This window comes from Crocuta crocuta, unplaced genomic scaffold (assembly GCF_008692635.1).
Source record: "Crocuta crocuta isolate KB4526 unplaced genomic scaffold, BGI_CrCroc_1.0 scaffold130, whole genome shotgun sequence".
Classification (NCBI taxonomy): domain Eukaryota; kingdom Metazoa; phylum Chordata; class Mammalia; order Carnivora; family Hyaenidae; genus Crocuta; species Crocuta crocuta.
In genome coordinates, this window is record NW_027527920.1 from 16,849,423 (window position 1) to 16,870,143 (window position 20,721).

The 20,721-nt window shown below is 35.8% G+C and overlaps 2 protein-coding genes across 2 annotated transcripts in view; one reads left to right on the forward strand and one right to left on the reverse strand.

The window, feature by feature from the left end:
* MNS1 (meiosis specific nuclear structural 1) overlaps positions 1-5,133 on the forward strand; it is a 31,672-nt gene extending 26,539 nt beyond the window's left edge. Inside the window, exons 8-9 of the mRNA XM_077748367.1 lie at positions 3,110-3,235; positions 4,850-5,133. Of these exons, the coding sequence (XP_077604493.1) occupies positions 3,110-3,235; positions 4,850-4,942 (219 nt within the window). The 3' untranslated portion in view covers positions 4,943-5,133. The remainder of the gene's footprint in view (positions 1-3,109; positions 3,236-4,849) is intronic.
* Positions 5,134-5,346: 213 nt separating this feature from the next.
* The window catches only part of TEX9 (testis expressed 9), a 53,881-nt gene continuing 38,506 nt past the window's right edge, over positions 5,347-20,721 (reverse strand). Inside the window, exons 10-12 of the mRNA XM_077748151.1 lie at positions 20,064-20,198; positions 6,347-6,481; positions 5,347-5,735 (exon numbers count right to left, since the gene is read on the reverse strand). Coding sequence (XP_077604277.1) covers positions 5,658-5,735; positions 6,347-6,481; positions 20,064-20,198 — 348 coding nt within the window. The 3' untranslated portion in view covers positions 5,347-5,657. The remainder of the gene's footprint in view (positions 5,736-6,346; positions 6,482-20,063; positions 20,199-20,721) is intronic.

Here is a 20,721-nt window from a genome sequence, read left to right on the forward strand (position 1 = left end):
CTTGAAATAGAAATACAAATTGAAAATATCTTGAAGGCATTTGACCCAGAGGACCAAAGCTTAGGTCAGTTTTCCTAGAAATACATACCTGGCATTAATTCGCACAGAGATGTTCCAAGAATATACTGTAATGAGAAACAATCAGAGGACCAATGATGGAGTCTTGGCGAACATTCTTATTTAGGAGTAGAAAGAGGAGGAAAAAAACAATGACAAGACCAAGAAATGGTCAGAAAGGCAAGAGAATCTGGATAGTGGTAGTTACAGAAAACCCAGAGAGGCTGTTTTTGGCCTGCTCCATCAAGTGGGGGGTGGAGGAGGATACTTGGGGAGTTCAAGTTTTAGCTCTCTTCTATTGTTACTCATTTCACACTGTAGTTGCCATATTTCCAGATGTCTGAATGCTATAGTTAGAAATCTTGTAGGTGCTTTAGAAATTAGCTTTCCAAAAGTGAACATTCCAGAAAAACTTCTTCCAATTTCTGTAGCCTGAATCTTGGTTAAAGACAGCGTATTCAGTCACCCAAGTCTATGACTTTGAAATCATTCCTGGACTTTTCCCCATTCCTATCTAATAATTTTTAGCCAGCCACCAAATTCCATTGACTTCACTTCAGTAGTAAGTCTTAAATCCAGTTTCTTTTCTTCATAACTTAGTTCAGACATTTAATACCATTCCTGTGGACTACTGAAACTGTCATCTACTGGTCTCCCTATTGACTAGTCCATCTGCCACGAGTAGCTATGGGTTTAAAAAATTATGTCCTCCTCGTGCTTAAACCTAAGTGGATTCCTACAGCATAAAATCCCAGTTCCTTAGCTTTGATATAAACCAGTCATGATCTACTCTAACCTTTAAGGTTAACCTTTAAGCACCTAGCATTTTGCTTGGCAAGTGGTAAATAATAAATGGTTTGTTGAATCAAGGAGGGTGACCAACAGTGTCAGACAAGCAGAGCAATCAAGGAAGATGAAAATTGGAAGACTTTTGCAATCATTCAGAAGGCTTTGACTACTCCTTGCCTAGAAAGAGATAGAAACAGTGATAGACCATCCCATCACATGGCTTACAGAGCTAATTAGAAAGCTCCTAGAAAAGTTAGCAAGGAACTGTGAATGAAAATCACATAAAACCACCTAAAGCATAGATACGTCTACAATTTGTCTTAATTTTCTTAATTTTTTTCTAATGTAAATATTCCTAATGTGAAGCTGTATACTTAAAGTGTCTGTGAGATTGGGTCACATTTTTCTTCTGGCCTGGGGCAAGAGTGGATTTTCTTGATCATGCAACACATTAATCCATTCCATTACATAATCCTATAAGGTCTTTTTTTTTTTTTAGATTTCAGAGATATTCCTAAATAGGTAACTACAATTCTGTCTACCTCTAAAAAAATTGTATGCTTAGTCAGACAGACAAAATCTAAAACTCCCCAGGAAAGTGTTTCCTGCTACCAGCTCTATTCAGTTTGTCTGAAAGGACAAACTGGTTGCATACTTTCTAAACTATTTACCCTAATTTACTATGAAAGTGTTTATTAGAATATTTAATGTGTTTACCACCTCCTAAGAAGACAAATCCTATATTCTACCCAAATTAGAGACTGTACATCATTGGACAAAATCTAACAAATGAGCTTTCCTCACAACATTTTAGAATTGTTTTGCGTTTCCTTTTTATAATGATCAGTTAGGATTAGGTTTGGGTGCAGGTACAGAGTATCACATAAATAGTGGTTTAGTATATAGTTTACTATTCTCCTATAAAAGTCTAAAGATAGGGAATTCTGGGCTGGAATGGAGGTTTTATTCAGCCTTCAGGAACCAGGGTCATCCTAGCATTTCACTGTGGCTTCTGTAGCACATAGCCATTATCTTCATGGTCTAAATTGGATCTTCACCTTTCATGTTTCAAGTAGCAGATGGAAGAGGTGAAGAAAGACAAAGCGGGCGTATACGATTTTTTTCCTGGAATCTATCATATGACACTTTGGCTTATATTCCATTGGCAGAAACCAAGTCCTGTTGTGACCACACCTGACTGTAAGGGAGCCTTAGAAATGTAGTCTCAAATCAAATTCAGGTATAAAGATTCCATGGCAGATTCTATTACCTTATATCATCTTAGAGATAAAGAAGAGCCACCCAACTCTTTCATTCAATAACAAGATGGGTGAGAGTATAAGTCTTTTCTCAGTTAGCTACCAATGCTGCTTCTGATTCTGTAATGCAAATAATGTAATATCATAGTAGACAATATAGTCTCATTAGAAACTGCTAAAGGCTTGAGTGGCATTGGATATGGCTGTGTCCTAGCATCCTTCTTTATGTTTGTTTAGTAACTATGAAGGGCTATGAAGAAATTGTGACCCTAGGAAACTAGTTATTGCACAAACTTCACATTAATACTACTTTAATTCTATGTAGGAATTCATCACTATTTCAGTGGTCTGCCTTTAGCACCCTTCCCTTTCCAATAGATTATTTGGATACAACTCCATAAGAGTTTTTTTAAGCTCTAAAACATTGAAAGCTGGTCATCTCTTCCATAGTATATGGCACAGAATTTTGGTGTGGTTCTATAAGAACATTCAGAATGGTCTCCTCAGAAACACTGGTTCTTCTGTTAGAACTCCTGCTACTACTACTGGGCTTCATATAGGCTCTTAAACATTTTTTACAGACATGGAAATATTTATCCTTTAGATACCCTATTCTGTTTTGTCCAGATTTTTTTGTTTCGTTTTACACTGTAGGCTGCCTTCAGCACTTGGCTTATGGTAAACATTACATAAATATTTGAATTAACCAGAAAATCCCTTCTTTGTACATTTTTTCCTTGGTAATGAAGATATTGTCCTGAAGATATATACTTGCCTCCCTAGAATCCCAGTCATGACTATTGTTTTTGTAACTTTAAGGGAATAGTGATTGTAAAAGATAGAGATTATTATATATATACAACATAAAAGATATATATACTACATATGTTCTGTAGTGTCAAAAATAGTCAATTTTATCTAATCAACTGCAAGATAGTTTCATTTGATGACTTCTTAAAAGATTAATGTATTCTGTGACAATAAAATTTCATTTACATTTCCAGCAACGTGAACTGGAAGAATGGCAGTTGCAGCAAAGACAACAAGGGTGTATTAATGCAATTATTGAAGAAGAAAGACTAAAACTTCTCAAAGAACATGCTACAAAATTACTAGGATATCTCCCTAAGGTAAGTGAGATTTTATTCAAGGTATAATCTTCCTAACCTCTAATAGTGGAGAAAAAACGTGATAGTTGAGATTTCAGAGGGCCTGGGTTTCACTTACTTCTGGATGTTACAAAGCAGTGGGATTGGAGGCAGTCACTGAACATCTGTCTCAAAATGAGACAGTTGGTCTTGGCACATTCTTTTGTTTTTTGTTTTTTGTTTTTTTTTTTTTTTTTGAGAGACAGAGTGCAAGCAGCAAAGAGGCAGAGAGAGAGAGAGGGAGACAGAGAATCCAAAGCAGGCTCCAAGGTCTCAGCACATAGCCCACACGGGGCTTGAACTCATGGACCATGAGATCATGACCTGAAGTCAGAAGCTTAGCTGAGTCACCCAGGTGCCCTAAATCTTGGTACATTCTTAAAGTCAGAGCTAGATTACTGAATTTAAATTTTAGAAGTTCTTTTCCTCCCTATTTGGTGTAGGAAGTCTAAAACTAAACTACCCTAAAGCAACTGTGATACTTTTTGTATAGGAAACTCTTATAATTGGTAACACTGATAACAGACACATGCTTGAACCGAGTCCAGGACAGAGCTGCTCTATAATGACAGGTTATAAGTAGGTACAAGGTAACCTGTTTTTAAAAGTATTTCCAGAAGATAATTTTCATGTATAAGTGGGATACATTCTGACTATAAATGAAGTGACAGTGGAGTTTCCTAAGCCCCATAAACATCTGGACGCATGTAAATAAAATTTGCAACCTTCAAATATAGAAATGTCATTTGATATTTTATTCAATTGGAAGAATCAAGTGCTTATTTTGTGTTCAGTCCAGTGCTAAGGAAAGAGAAAGGGAAGTATATGAGTAATTATTGCTTGTCCACAGGACCTCATAGTCCAATTGGCTGATTTGATTAATGAATATGAAATGATAGACTATAAATTCAGGAGAGTCTGAGTTTAGAAATGTTTAAAAGGAAATAAATGTGGAGATAGGGAGAGTCTAATAAACCTGTTATCCCAAAATGATTTTAATCTTTTAAGTCCTAATGGCTCCAAATGACCTAAATGATTCTTTACCTCCTTTAAATTATATAAGTAAATATTTAAGAGACTTTTTTACTGTATACTGTCAGGGAAACGACAAGTAAATAGAAGCATGGAGAATTTCAAAGGGCTTGCTTAAAAGGCATATAACTCCAAACCTGGAGTCTTTCCTGCAAGACTGAATGTTTGCTGATCAGCCATAGAATTGAGGTGAGAGCCAGTCCCATGCATCAGTCTGGCAAAGCTCAGTCTCTTAACCCTGACCTCTCACATAACTTATGAAATTCTCATTCAGCCAATCCAAGCAGTGGTACATGCTGTAGTAAAATAAAAGAGCCCAGATTCCTTTTACAAATTCCTATACTTGAGCTGATAAATAAAGAAATCAGGAAATGAGGTCAAAGATTTCATTATACAGGGAGTCATAAGTTTCAGAGAATAGTGGTATTATTCATAAGCCTAAGAAATAGATTTATCTTGGAGATAACTTTACAAATTTTTACACTCTGTATGTGATAGTCTTTTATAACATTTAGTTAAATATTCTGGCATTTGAAGTAACCCACAAAATATTTTTCTTTGTAGGGAGTATTTAAAAAGGAGGATGATATCGATATGCTTGGTGAAGAGTTTAGAAAAGTCTATCAGAAAAGAAGTGAAATTTGTGAAGAGAAATGATACCATCAAGATTTGGTAAAACCTGGGTTGTTCTGTTTTCACCACTAGGTGTCAGTGTGACTTTGTTTTACAGGTCAGTGATTGATAGAATCCATAATCTATTTGGATTTTCTAAAGCATCTCTGTATTTCATTATTTGTAAACAATTATCTACAAGAAATTGTTTTCTGATAAAATTGCCATTAGTCAAATTCTTGTTCTTGTACTGATCATTTGAACATCTGAGTTATACACCACATTACAACATTCTCCCTGTATAAATACATTAGAGGCCAAACCCAGGAGACTAACTTCTCCATACTACTCCTGCTGCATCTCCATTCAGACTACAGTTCTGTTGGTATTTGTGTTTACGGAAAGTATCTTTCTTTCTAGTATGAGGGAAAAGAATAGTGAAGAGTGAGGACTTTCAAAGTGCTTTATCGTCAATAAGAACTTAAAAAGAGAATTTCTCTCACATAAACTGTCATTTATGAACTAGAGCTAAATGTCCAGAGCATTAAAATACTTTATATTAAAGGGCAAGTGGGTCACAGTTTTCTATTAATCACATACCGATTTTGTATCCCCCAAATCTAAACAGGGAATTTGTTGCAACTGCTTTGATTTCAGTATATCTTCATTAGTTATAAAAAGTAAAAATAAATCATTAAAACTTTATATAAAATGTATATGGGCACACAATCAGTTATACAGACTAATTAAAGTAGATCACTTATGAATTTCCCCATTCAAGTGCCTTCATAAATTCCTCTTCGGTGAAAGACAGCATCTTGGCAGCTTCAATATGCATCTGTGTTTGTAAGAAATCAATACTGTTTTAGTATTAAGAGTACACCACTGAACAACAGGCAATTGATAAAAATGTGTATATAAATATGCTATCAAATTATAGGCTCTGTTGGAATGTGTATTCTAATTCCAATAAACATTTGAAATAATTACATTCAAGGGCCAGCCTGTAGAAGCCTATTTGTTCATGGTGGTTACTGAATGAACCTGTTTCAGTAATATTTTAATATGTAACCTTTGCAAAAAGGGAAAATAGCAGAACCATGACTTTGAATCTTCTCACTACCAGCTAATTCATGTATAGAGAAGGGAAGAGTGATTCAGAATCATTTTTCACTCTTCAGTGTTTAAAGAGGCAAACCAATCCCCTAAGATAAGTTATTTTTGTACATACTTTCTTTAATTAGGGAGTAACCATAGTGTATTTACCAGTCCCATTTTCCACATCTAATTCACCTACGTGAAAATAACCATTTGCTTGGATGACATGTTACATAGATAAAATTTTGTACCTAAGCATATCAAAAAACATATCTAAAGTAGAAATAACTTTTAGTATAGAGGTCCAAATAAGATCTATAATTTAACTGTGTTTTTTTAGGATAGACTCACCTTCTGCCTTTTTAAAACATCAATTAATTTTAACTGTTTCTTGAACCCTATCATTAATTCTCCTTTTTGTTTTTCTAGCTTCTTGTTCTCAGATTTTAATGCGTCAATTTTCTTGTGTTCTTCATTGGTGATATCCTGCACAAGGAAAAACAAGTCCCATATAGTCTTCAGTAAAATTATAGCCACATTAGTAATAACTGTCTTTAACTGAAATAAAGAATTTTTGTAAATCTTCTTTGCATTACTGAATGACTATAACTTTGGTAACTCACATGTTTTAAACATTTTAAAAATAATTCATTTCTAATTCCAATAGTGGCAGAGTAGCTTGTAGTGGACCCAACTCTTCTGAGGGTAACAAAAACATATTTGAAGACACAGATGTGTAATTGATAGTAAGCAGAAAGTGGAGGTGATAGGATTCTTGTAGAAAGGGAAATAAACTGACTGAGGTCCACATTCAACTGGCTTCTGAGAGCACTTTCCACTTAATGGGTTCACAGGAGACAGATCTCAAGGAAAACCTCAATCTTACTGGGCTAAGGAATCAAAGAGAAGGGCTGCCAGGGTGATAGAAATTTCCAGGTGGCAAACCCTGGAAAGAATAGAGCCCTCAAAATACCCTCAAATCCTTGGCAGACACCTACATAGCCCACGTGCAGGGTGAGAGCCCTAGGAAAGGCAACATGAAAAGAGCTGTGGTCTAAAGAGCTCAGCAGAGAATCCAGCCAGTGACCTCACAAGAGAGAGAGAGTTTGTAATCCTGGCAAATATTAACAGTGAGCTCTGCAGCAATTTGGATAGTGCAGACAAACTATCTGTGAGCTTTAAGATGGGTCAGAATTTATTTAAGTACAGGAAGATCTTAAAGTTTTAAAGGAAGTCTTTCATGCAAAAGGACAATGATACCAGAAGGAAATCTGAATCTACATGCACATAAAAAAAGTACCAGAAATAATAACATAAATATTAGACTTTTTCTTTTCAAAATAAATCTCTTTAAAAGAATTGACAGTGATGTCACCAAGATTAGGAAGCTCCAGACCCTTATCCAGCAACAAATACACAGGGAAACACTGAAGATACAATATACACACCAATGTAATGTGAGAACTCTAGAAGCCAGTTAAGCAGCAGAAACAACCACACACCTAACCAAGAAAAAGCCACATTCAAAATGATCAGAAATTTTATGGCATTTATGCTCACCTTTCCCTTTACTCTCCCGGCCTAGTGGAAGGAAGAAACCTCTCAGTTCATAGAAAGAGGAGTGGAAAACTTGCTTGTGATGTTCTGACTCGTCTGGGGATTGCCTGAGGGAGTGCCTTGCCTGACTCAGAGCACTGATGGGAACTGCTGCACCTGAGGGCTTCAGGGGGTCTGCAGAACCATGAATGCGTAAGGGCAAGAGGTTATGGGCAGAGGAATAAAATAGAACATCTAAGGTCCTGAGAAGCAGCAGGGCTGAGACTCCTAGGAAATTAAGACATTTAAATGACAAACAAAAGAGCTTGAAGACATGTAAAAAATAATACAAAATGGTAATAGGAATTTCTTCCCCATCAGCAATAACTTGAAATGTAAATGAATTAAAGTCCCAATAGATTGGGTTTAAATAACAAGATCCATTTGTCTACAAGAGACTCACTTTAGATCTAAGGACATACACAGATTGAAAATGAAAGGATGGAAAAAAGGATTCCATGCAAATGGTAACCAAAAGTGGATGGAGGCAGCTATAATATCAGACAAAATAGACTTTAAAATAGGTACAAGAAAGCAAAAAAAAAAAAAAAGCCATTATATAATAATAAAAGTCTCAATTTACCAAGGAGCTGTAACAATTGTATATGCATCAAACTCTAGTTCTTAAATATATGAAGCAAACACATACAGGATTGGTGGGAGAAAAAAAAGACAGCTCTATAGTTACAGCAGACTTCAGTACCCCACTTACAATAATGAAAAGAACAACCAGAAAGAAGAGCAGTAAGAACAGTACTTGAACAACCCTACAGAACTGGTCCCAAAATACATATCAGAACATTCCACCCAAGAAAAGCAGAATATACCTTTTTCTTACATGCATATGGAACATTCTCCAAAATAAACTATTTTAGGGCACCAACAAGTCTTAGTAAATCTTAAAAGACTGAAACCAAATTGTCTTTCCTGTTCACAGTGAAATGAAACTAGAAATCAACAGCAGAAGGAAAACTGGAGATTCCATAAATACATGGGAATTAACATACTTTTAAACAACCAATGGGTCAAAGAAGAAATCACAAAAGAAATTAGAAAGCATCTTCAGATAAATGGTGATGAAAACCCAACATAAGTTACAGGATGCAGTGAAAGCAGTGCTAAAGGGAAAATGAAATGTATAGTTATAAATGCTTACACTGAAAAAAGATAAATCAACAATCTCACTATAACTTAACTAGAGAACTAAGCCCAACTAGAGAACTAAGCCCAAAGCTAGTTGAAAACAGGAAATAATAAAAATTAGAACAGAGATAAATGAAATAAAAAACAGAAAAATCAATGAAACCAAGAGTTCGTTCTTTGATAAGATCAAAAAATTGATAAACCTTTACCTAGATTAAGAAAAAAAGATGACTCAACTAACCTCAAATGAAAGGGGGGTGGGTGCCTAGGTGGCTCAGACTATTAGGTGTCTGACTATTGATTTTGGCTCAGGTCATGATGTCATGCTTGCAAGATCATGTCCCACATCAGGCTCTACATTGGGCATGAAGACTTAAAATTCTCTCTCTTGCTCTGCCTCTGCCCCTCCCTGACCCATGCTTGCTCACTCTCAAAAAAATAAAAAAATGAAAAAGGGGATATTACAACTGGTTTTACAGAAATAAAGTCATTTTGGAAGGTTTTACTTTTAATTTTTTTTAATGTTCATGAGACAGAGAGACAGACTACAAGTCGGGAAGGGGCAGAGTGAGAAGGAGACCGAATCCAAAGCAAGCTCTAGGCTCTGAGCTGTCAGCACAGAGCCCAACATGGGGCTCAAACTCAAGAACCATGAGATCATAACCTGGGCAAAGATGCTTAAGTGACTAAGCCACCCAGGCGCCCCCATTTTGGAAGATTTTATTTTTTATTTATTTACTTTTTAAAGATTTTAAATTAATGGAAGAGTAACATTACAACTGATACCCCAGAAATATAAAAGAGAATACTATGAACAATGGTACTCCAATAAATTGGACAACCTAGATGAAATAAATTCCTAAACATTCCCAATCTACTAAAATTGAATAATGAAAAAATAGGAAATCAGTTCAGGTAATCCAAATAAATCTGTAACTAGTTAGGAAATTGAAGGAGTATTCTAAAAACCTTTAACAAGGAAATTCCTGAACTAGATGGCTTCACTGGTGAATTCTACCAAATACTTAAAGAAAAATGAACACGAACCATCCTCAAATTCTTTACCCAAACTGAAGAGAACAAAACACTTCCAAACTCATTCTATGAAGCCAGCATCAACCTAATACCAAAGCCGGGCAGAAATAAAAATTAAAAAACCTACTGACCAGTATCTCTCACAAATACTGATGTTAAAATCCTTAACAAAATAATAGCAAACAATTCCATAGTACATGAAAAGGATTATAGAGAATGACCAAGTGGGATATATTCATGGAAGCAAGGATGGTTCAACATAATGAAAATCAATGTAACACTCCATATTACCACCACAAAAGAAACACACAATCCTCTTGAATGATGTAAATAAAAAATGGATTTGAGAAGATTAAACACAATTTCATGATAAAAACATTAAACAAAAAAGAAACAATGATCCTGCTCCAACATAATAAAAGCCACACATGAAAGGCCCACAGCTAATATACTCAGTGGTAAAAGACCAGAAGCTTTTCCTCTATTATCAAGAACAAGACAAGGATACCTGCTTTTGCCAATTTATCCAACATAGTCCTGGAAATCTTGGTCAGAGCAGCCACGGGGGAAAGTTAATTAAAAGGCATCCAAATAAAAAAGAAGAAACATTATTTCTGTTCACAGATAACACATGTATGTAGAAAACTCTAAAGATTCTATAAGAAAACTGTAAGAATAAATTCATTTGGTAAAGCTGCAAGTTATAGAATCTATACACAAAAATCAGTTATATTTTATATACTAACAACATTCCTATAAAGAAATAGCCATCAAAAGAATAAAATACTTGGGAATAAACATAACCAAGGAGATGAAAGAGTTTTACACTGAAAACTTAAAAAACACAAGTATTTAAATCCACATAAATGGACAGATATTCTGTGTTTGTGGATTGTAAAGACCTAATATTGTTATGGTGCCAATACTACCCAAAAGACATTTATAGATTCAATGTAGTCTCTATCAAAATCCCAACTGTGGTTTTTTTCCTTCTTTTTAAAAATTTTTTCAACATTTGTTCATTTTTGAGAGAAAAACAGAGATGGAGTGGGAGCAGTGGAGGGGCAGAGAGAGAGGGAGACACAGAATCCAAAGCAAGCTCCAGGCTCTGAGCTGTCAGCACATAGTCCGACATGGGGCTCAAACCCACAAACCCTGAGATCATGACCTGAGCTAAAGTTGAATACCAAACTGACTGAACCACCCAGGTGCCCCCCAACTGTTGTTTTTTTTATAGAAACAGATCCATCCTCATATTCATATGGAATCTCAAAGGATCACAAATAGTCAAATAATCCTGAAATGAATAACAAAGTTGGAGGTCTCATTTTCTGATTTCAAAACTTACTACAAAGCTACAGTGATCAAAACAATGTGATACCCTGAGTGTTATGTGGAAACTAATTTGACAATAAACTATTTGTAAAAAAAACAAAACAAAACAAAACAAAAAACAACGTGATACCTTCATAAAAAACATTATAGAACAATGGAACAGAAAGCCCAGAAATAAACCTAAGCACATAAGGACCAATGATTATATTGACAAGGGTGCCAAGACCATTCACTGGGAAAGGACATCCTCTTTAACATACTGTGCTAGGAAACTTGATTTCTCCAAGCAAAATAATGAACCTGTACTCCTATATCATACTATATACAAAACTTAACTCATGTTTGATTAAAGACCTAAGTGTAAACCCTGAAATTATGAAACTATTAGGAGAAAACACAGGGTACATGGTACATGATAGTGGATTCGGTTGTGATTTCTTAGGATGCCAAAAGTACAAGCAACCACAAAACGTAAAAAAATTGACTACTACATTAAAGGACAAAATCAACAGAGTGAATGGCAACATATCAGAGGAAATATTTGCAAATCATATATCTGATAAAGAATCCAGAATATGTAAAGAACTCCTATAAATCAGTAACAGCACAGTCAACCAATTATTCAAGTTCTTTGCCTATTTTGTAGACATTTCCCCAAAAAAGATAAACAAATGTCTAGCAAGCACATAAAAAGGTGGTCAATATTACTAATCATTAGGGAAATGTAAAATCAAAACGACAATGAGAGATGACCTCCTTATAAATAGTAGAATGACTACTATAAAAAAATATAACCAAAACCACAAAAAATAACTGCTGGTGAAAATACAGAGAAACTAGAACCCTCATGCACCACTGGTGAAAATGTAAAATGAGGCGGCTCCTATGGAAAAGCAATATAGTGGTTTCTTAAAAAATTAAAAAGAATTTACCATATGATCCAGCAATTCCACGTCTGAATATATACTCCAAATAACTGAAACCAGGGTCTTAAAAAAGAGTAATTGTACACTTACGTTCATAGCAATCAGTTAAGCAGCCAACTTTTTTTTTTTACATTTTTTAATTGTTTTCTTATTTCTGAGAGAGAGACAGAGAGCAAGCATGGGAGGGGCAGACAGAAAGAGAGAGAGGGAGGCACAGAATCTGAAGGAGGCTCCAGGCCCTGAGCTGGCAGCACAGAGCCTGATGCGGGGCTGGAACTCAGAGCCTCCGTGATCATGACCTGAGCTGAAGTCGGCCGCTTAACTGGATGTGCCACCCAGGTGCCCCAAGCAGCCAACTCTTGATTTCAGCTCAGGTCATGATCTCACACTTCATGGGTTTGAGCCCTGTGTCAGGCTCTGCGCTGACACTGCAAAGCCTGCTTGGGATTCTCTCTCTCCCTCTCTTTTCTTTTTTTTTTTTTTTTAAATGTTTCATTATTTATTTTTGAGAGAGAGATAGAGACAGCATGAGCAGGGGAGGGTCAGAGAGAGAGGGAGACACAATCTGAAGATAGCCTCCAGGCTCGGAGCTAGCCATCTGCACAGAGCCCGACATGGGGCTCAAACCAACGAACCATGAGATCATGACCTGAGCCGAAGTCGGACGCTTAGCCAACTGAGCCACCCAGGCACCCCTCTCCCTCTCAAGCAACCATCAGCTTCATATAGACTATGCTAAAGGCAGAAGATTTTATATATACACCTAATGAAAACCATTAATCAAAAAACAGTAAAAAAAAAAATACGCAAAGAATAGAGAAAGGAATCCAAGTATATCAATAAAGAAAATCAGCAAACCATGAAAGAAAGCAAAAGATCAGTGAAAAACTATACAAAATCTCACAAAACAAGTAACAAAATGACAATACATACCTATCAGTAATTACTTTGTAAATGGACTAAATACACCAATGGAAACAGAGGATGACAAAGTGGATAAAAAAACAAAATCCATCTATATGCTGCCTATAAGAGACTCATTTTAGACCTAAAAACACACCTGCAAATTGAAAGTGAGGGGATGGAGAAACATTTATTGTGCAAATGGATGTCAAAGAAAGCTGGGGTAGTAGTACTTAGACAAAATAGAATGTAAAACACTAAGATCAGACAAAGAAGAATACTATATATAATAAAGGGACAATCCAAGAAGAAGATACAGTAATTGAAAATATTTATACATTCAACATGAGAGCACCCAAATACATAAAATGGTTAAAACAAACATAAAGGAACTAATCAACAGTAACACAATAGTAGGGGACTTACATCCCACTTACATCGAGGGAGAGATCTAAACAGAAAATCAACAAAGAAATAGTGGCTCTGAATGATACACTAGACCCAATGGACTTAACAAATACGTTCAAAACATCCTAAAATAGCAAACTACACTTTCTTTTCAAGCACACATAAACATTCTCCAGAACAGACAACATATTAGGCCACAAAACAAGTCTCAGCAGATTTGAAAGGATCAAAGTAACACCATGCATCTTATCTGACCACAGTGCTATGAAACTAGAAATCAACCACAAGAGGAAATCTGGAAAGAACACAAATATCTGGAGGTTAAATAATATGCTACTAAAAAATGAATGGGTCAACCAAGGTATCAAAGAAGAAATAAAGAATTACATCTAAACAAATGAAAATGAAAACAACAGTACAAAATCTTTGGGAGTAGCAGAAGTGGTTCTAAAAGGGAAGTTTACAGCAATACAGGGCTATCTAAAGAAACATGAAAAGTCTCAAATAAACAAGATAACCTTATATCTAAAGGAACTAAAAAAGAAGATCAAGAACCCCAAACCAGCAGAAATAAGGAAATAGTAAATATTAAAGCAGAAATAAATGATACAGAGACTAAAAAAACAAAAGAACAGATCAATCACACCAGGAGCTGGTTCTTTGAAAAGATGAACAAAATTGGTAAACCTGTAGGGAGATCCATAAAAAGAGAGAGAGAGAGAAGACTCAACAACAACAAAAAATCATAAATGAAAGGAGAAATGACAACCAACACCATATAAAGAATTTTAAGAGAATATTATGAGAAATTATATGCCAACAAATTGGACAACCTAGAAGAAATGGATAAATTCCTAGAAACACATAACCTAGAAAAACCGAAAGAAATAGAAAATTTGAACAGAATGCTTACCAACAATGAAATTCAGTGAGTAATAAAAAAAAAAAAAACCTTCCAATAAACAAAGGTCCAGAACCAGACAGCTTCTCAGGCAAATTCTATCAAACGTATTTTTTTTGTGTGTGTTTATTTATTTATTTAAAGAGAGAGAGATTCCCAAGCAGGCTCCATGCTCAGCCTGAAGCCTGACTCAGGTCTTGATCCCACAAATCATTAGATCATGATCTGAGCCAAAATTGAGAACCAGATGCTTAACTGACTGAGCCACCTAGGTGCCCCAAATTCTGTCAAACATTTAAAAAAAAAAAAAAAAGAGTTAATACCTAGTCTCCTCAAACTATTCCAACAAACAGAAGAGAAAGGAAAACTTCCAAATTCATTACATGGGACCAGCATTTTTCTGATATCAACACCAGATAAAGATACCACCAAAAAAAAAAAAAAAAGCCAAAAAAACCTCCCACAAACCCAAAAAACTACAGGCCAATATCTCTGATGAACATAGATGCAAAAATCCTCAACAAAATATTAGCAAATTGAATCCAATAATATGTTAAAAATATCATTCAACACGATCAAGTGGGATTTTTTTCTGAGATGCAAGGGTGGTTTAATATTCATAAATCTATCAACATCATAGAGCACATCGCTAAGAGTAAGGATACAAATCTTATGATCATTTCAAATAGATGCAGGAAAAAAAGCATTTGACCAAGTACAACATACATTTATGATAAAAAAAAAAAGGTTTAGGTTTAGAGAGAACATAACTACACATAATAAAGGCCTTATATGAAATCCCACAGCATATATCCTACTCAGGGTGAAAAACAGAGTTTTCCCCATAAGGTCAGTAATAAGACAAGGATGTCTATTCTCATCACTTTTATTTGCCATAGAACTAGAAGTCCTAGCCACAGCAATCAGACAACAAAAAGAAATAAAAGGCATCCACATTGCTAAGGAAGAAGTAAAACTTTCACTACATGCAGATGACATGATACTCTATATAGAAAACCCTAAAAAGTTCACCAAAAAATTACTCGCACTGATAAATCAATTAAGTTGAAGGATACAAAATCAACATATATAAATCTCTTCCATTTCTATACACTAGTAATGAAGAAGCAGAAAGAGAAATTAAGCAAGGAATCCAATTACAGTTGCACCAAAAATAATAAAATACCTAGGAATAAACCTAACCAAAGAGGTAAAAGATTGTACTCTGAAAACTATGAAACACTGATGAAAAAATTTAACATGACACAAAGAAATGGAAAGATATAACATGCTCATGAACTGGGAGAACAAATACTGTTAAAATGTCCATACTACCAAAGCAATCTACAGATTGAATGCAATCCCTATCAAAATACCAATAGCATTTTTCACAGAGCTAGAACAAACAATCCTAAAATTTGTACGGAACCACAAAAGACCCCAAATAGCCAAAACAATCCTGAAAAAGAAAAACAAAATTAGAGGTTAGTATTACAATTCCAGACTTCAAGTCATATTACAAAGCTCAAGTAATCAAAACAGTATGATACTGGCAGAAAATTAGATTAATAGGACAGAACAGAGAGCCCCAAATAAACCCACAATTATGTGGTCAATCTTCAACTGAGGAAAGAATATGCATTGGGAAAAAGTAACAAGTGGACTTGGGAAAACTGGACAGCTATATGCAAAAGAATGTAACTGGACCACTTTTTTACACCATGCACAAAAATAAATTCAAAATAGATTAAAGACCTAAATATGAGGCCTGAAACCATAAAAATCCTAGAAGAGAGCTCAGGAAGTAATTTCTCTGACATCAGCTGTAGCAACATTTTTTCTAGAGATGTCTCCTGAGGAAAGGGAAGTAAAAGCTTAAAAAAAAAAAAAAACTGTTGGGACTGCATCAAAATAAAAAGCTCTCTTAGAACATGACCTTTCAGCAGTGTTCAACATTGTTAACTGCTTTCTTCAAGGCAAAGCTCTAAGCCCTTGTTTCTCCAGTCCTCTCCCGCTAGCCAGTACTAATAGCTTCTGTTAGTATCTCTGTGCAGATTTCCCCCCTAAATCTTCACATCATCCCTTGGATATCTCAGAATCACTTCAAACTTAACATGTTCTAAAACAATTCAATCTTCTTTCCCAAACCTAATCTAGTGAATGGGACTATCTATCTGGTTCTAAAAACTAAAAGTCAAAACATGCTCCTGTAAGCTTTCCTTTCCCACAATCCCACATCCAGTCCATTAAGATTTTCTCTCTTAAATATATTTTGATATTTGGCTTCTCTCCATTTCTACCACTATCAGTTTAGCCCAAGCTACCTCATCATCTTTCACAGTGCAACTCTTTTTTTTAATTTTTTTAAAAATGTTTTATTTATTTCTAGGAGATAAGGAGAGGGACAGCGTGAGCAGGGGAGGGTCAGAGAGAGAGGGAGTCACAGACTGAAACAGGCTCCAGGCTCTGAGCTGGCAGTCAGCACAGAGCCCAACGCGGGCCCGAACCCACGAACCACGAGATCATGACCTAAGCGAAAGTCGGACGCTTAACCGACTAAGCCACCCAGGCGCCCCTCACAGTGCAACTCTTAACCAGCATCCATTCTTGCCTCCTTCCAATCAATTCTCCACACAACACAGAAATATTTTCCATGTACACATCTGATCATGGCAGTCTCCCTTCATCTTTTTCAAATAACCATGCAGTGGCTTTGTACTCCTCGTTGGGTAAAACCTGTAATACTTAACATGGCCCAAAGGATCTAGAGGGTTTGGCCTCTACATAATGTTGGAGGCCTCACTTTCCAACACTCCCATCATATCCATCCCTGACTTTCTTGTCTTTCTTCCCACCACAGTGCCATTTTTTACATAGGATTCCTCTTGTCCATAATCTGACCCTCGCATGTAACTCATTAATATCATTCAGAACTTAGCTTAGAATTACATTTTTAAAAAAGCATTCCTTGGGGCACCTAGGTGGTTCATTCGGTTGTGTCTGACTTCGGCTCAGATCATGATCTCGTGGTTCATGAGTTCAAGCCCTGTGTCAGCCTCTATGCTGACAGTGCAGAGCCTGCAGTCTGTTTCAAGTTCTGTGTCTCCCTCTCTCTCTGCACCTCCCATGGTCATGCTCTGTCTCTCTCTTTCAAAAATAAATATTATAAAAGAAGAATTTAAAAAAAAGCATTCCTTAACCTGGTTACCTGCTCAAAGCACAGTTGCACCTTAGTTTTGCTTGATGAACTGTCTAACCACTCAGTTTCTCCACTATAATGTGTGTGATTACAAGAACCACATTTATTTTTATCACCTTTCTATCTCCAGCCTCTAGTAAAGATCTGACAGGTACCTAGAAGGCCCTCATGAATATTTCTAAATGAATTAACGAAGAATTAGAAATTACCTGTTCCTAAATGAAGTATCATGGACTTGGTGACACGTTTTAAATGGATTACATGCAAACCATCTAACCAAATGCCCTGTTTTTAAGAAGAATTCCAATTAAACCATTACAAAGTTGTTTCTCCTCATTCCTTCCTGCAGTGTGTTTCAGGGGCACTTATGTTCCAGGCACTGAGACCCAGCAATGAATGAGACAGGGTCCCTCCACTCAGGCAGCACCTGGTTTAAGTTGACTGACTTTTCATTTCAAAAGTCACTCTTACTCTAAGGCCAGATTACTTGTTTCCTAACCTGAGTGGAGAATAAATATATCATTATTTTTAAAATAAATCTCCAGCTTTCTGATGACTCTGAGGCAATCTTGTTCTATTTTATAGAAAACTTACTATTTCTTAAACATACAGACCTGAATAATTTTAATTGTTTACCTCTTTTTATGTCTGATGAGAATGAGAAGCAAGGTACAAAGAATTAAAATGGAAAAAAATATACCTCCTAACAAAACTTATATACAGACTAGATGACAAGGAAAAACCTAACAGCATATGCTGTTAAAGAGTCCTTCTTCAAAGACAGAAGTTAGAAATAAGGCAAAATAATTGGAAAATGAAAAACTTAAGCCACGTACACATATTTTTTCAGAAATCTGAAATAAGTTATGTCTAAGAACTCTGATCTTGAAATGCCTACTGCATAGCAAACAGTTACTAAAAATTTTATTCCACTATCTATTAAAGATAATAATAGATAATAATAGTCACCCATAATGCTGACTTGGGATCAAAAATTTATCTTGAACACATTTGTTTTTACCCTGTTGATGGTTTTAAACTGAGTTCACATATCAAGTCCTCATTACTTGAATTTGCAAAATAGCTGATTAGGATTACTGCTATCATGGAAACAAGGTTTTCCTTCTGCTTCTCTAATGTGTGTGCTAAAATAGACATCACATCTACAACCAAGAATTAGAAAATCCTGGCATATACATGGTTATTCCATTGTCTTCAAAATCGCTTCAGAGTGCACCCAAGTGGAAATAATACTCCAATAGCATGCTAATTATTGGCAAGTTATAAAGATGACTTCCTAACTTGCTCATTTAATAATTTCTATTAATAAATCCCTGTCATCATACTATCATTGACGGCTCCTGAACATGAACATAGTCTGATCACACAGCATTAAACTATCTCTCAGAAGATATCTTAAAACTCTTTAGTCACTGTAACATATTTGCCTCTGTTAAACATGTTGGAGGATTCAAGTTCAATTTAGTTCTATGTACTATTGAGTGTTATTAATTTAGTCCAAAATGTATCATCTGTGTATGTAATGATGGTGGCTCCTACTTTCATCACCCAAGCCACTGGTAAAGTATTCATTATTGTCCTACGGGAGAGATTCCAATGGAGCATCACTTTTAGGCTGACATAGAACCAAAAACTAATAGCCAAAATTCTGGTATACAAAACGTTTTTACACGTTTGAACCTTCGTTTGAACCTTCATTTATTCAACAGACATTTCAGGAACTGAGTGCTAGTTCTATGCCAACCATTGGCTAGAAACTGGGAAACAACAGTCACCCTTACAACAACCCTCTACTAGTGATTATCAAAATGTTGTCTCAGAACCAGTGGCATCCGCATCACCTAGGAACTTGTTAAAACTGCTTCTTTATTTTTTTAAAATGTTTTATTTCTAAGAGAAAGAGAGACAGTGTGAGCAGAGGAGGGTCAGAGAGAGAGGGAGACACAGAATCTGAAACAGGCTCCAGGCTCTGAGATGGCTGTCAACACAAAGCCCGACGCGGGGCTCGAACCCATGAACTGTGAGATCGTGACCCGAGCCGAAGTCGGATGCTTAACTGACTGAGCCACCCAGGCACCCCAAAACTGCTTCTTTAAAGCAGTTAAAACAGGCCTTACCCCAGACTGACTGAATCTGAAACTCTGGGGGGGCGGGGCCAGCCATCTGTGTTTTAACAAGCCTTGCAGGTTAATTCTGATACAGGCTCAAGTTTGAGAACTATATATTTGCATTAATATATTAGAAAATTGAGGCCCAGAGAAGGAAACAGACTGGAGGTGCAAAAGAGACTTCTTCATATCATCTATCCCCAGAGATGAGAAAAATGTCTGGCACATAAAATGTGCACACAATAAAGATATTTGGATGGGAAAATGACTGAATCCTCCAAAGAGATGTGCTATCATCCAACTATGGCAATAGCCCGAGCAATATAATCGTAACTTACTGAAGATGTACATATTGATGATCAAAGTATTTCTTCTATAAAAAGAAATGTTTGCCATGACATCAAGAATTATAATTTAAAAACTATTATTTTTGACTCTTGCATAAAAGAAGTTACCAGAGGTGACCACTACCCAAACTGTTCAATTTCCATACCTTGTTATTTTGCCTTGATTTACTTAACTCCAATTTATACTTTTCTGCCTCTTCTAGAGCTCTATTCAACCGAACTTCTGTAGCACTTTGATTGGTAGCAGCCTGTTTTTGTAGTCTTCTTTTATTTTCTAATTCCTGTATAGTAAAAGACATATATGGAACATTTATAAAGTTCCCTCTATTATTATGCAACATCTTCCATTTCTCCCAAATTTTATAAACACACACACACATGCACGCAGAGCTGGGGCTGAAGACTGACTGACAGAGGTCTCAGGGAATTCTTACCTCCAAATCAGTAGTAGTAGGAAAATATGTCCTTAAAAATGTAGTTATGAATTAGACTTTCAAATGACTATTTGTTTGGAATTTTCTACTTCTTTTTATGTACTATAGAGATTCTCTGTATTTATTCTATAAGCAACTCCTTGTAACTACGGTTCTTCCTTTGGGAACTTCCCCCAAACACCCATGTAAGGCACAAACTCTCATAAATACTGTGTTTGTGTAAACCTAACAAAATATATAAGAAATATTTGTTAAAAACAGAGCATTCTATGTTAGCCTCAGAGGGAAAATCCCAACTCTGGGCAAAAACAACAGATCTTGTGGATTAATTTTCCCCATCTTGGGGTAGATTTAGACTTGCATTTGTGCA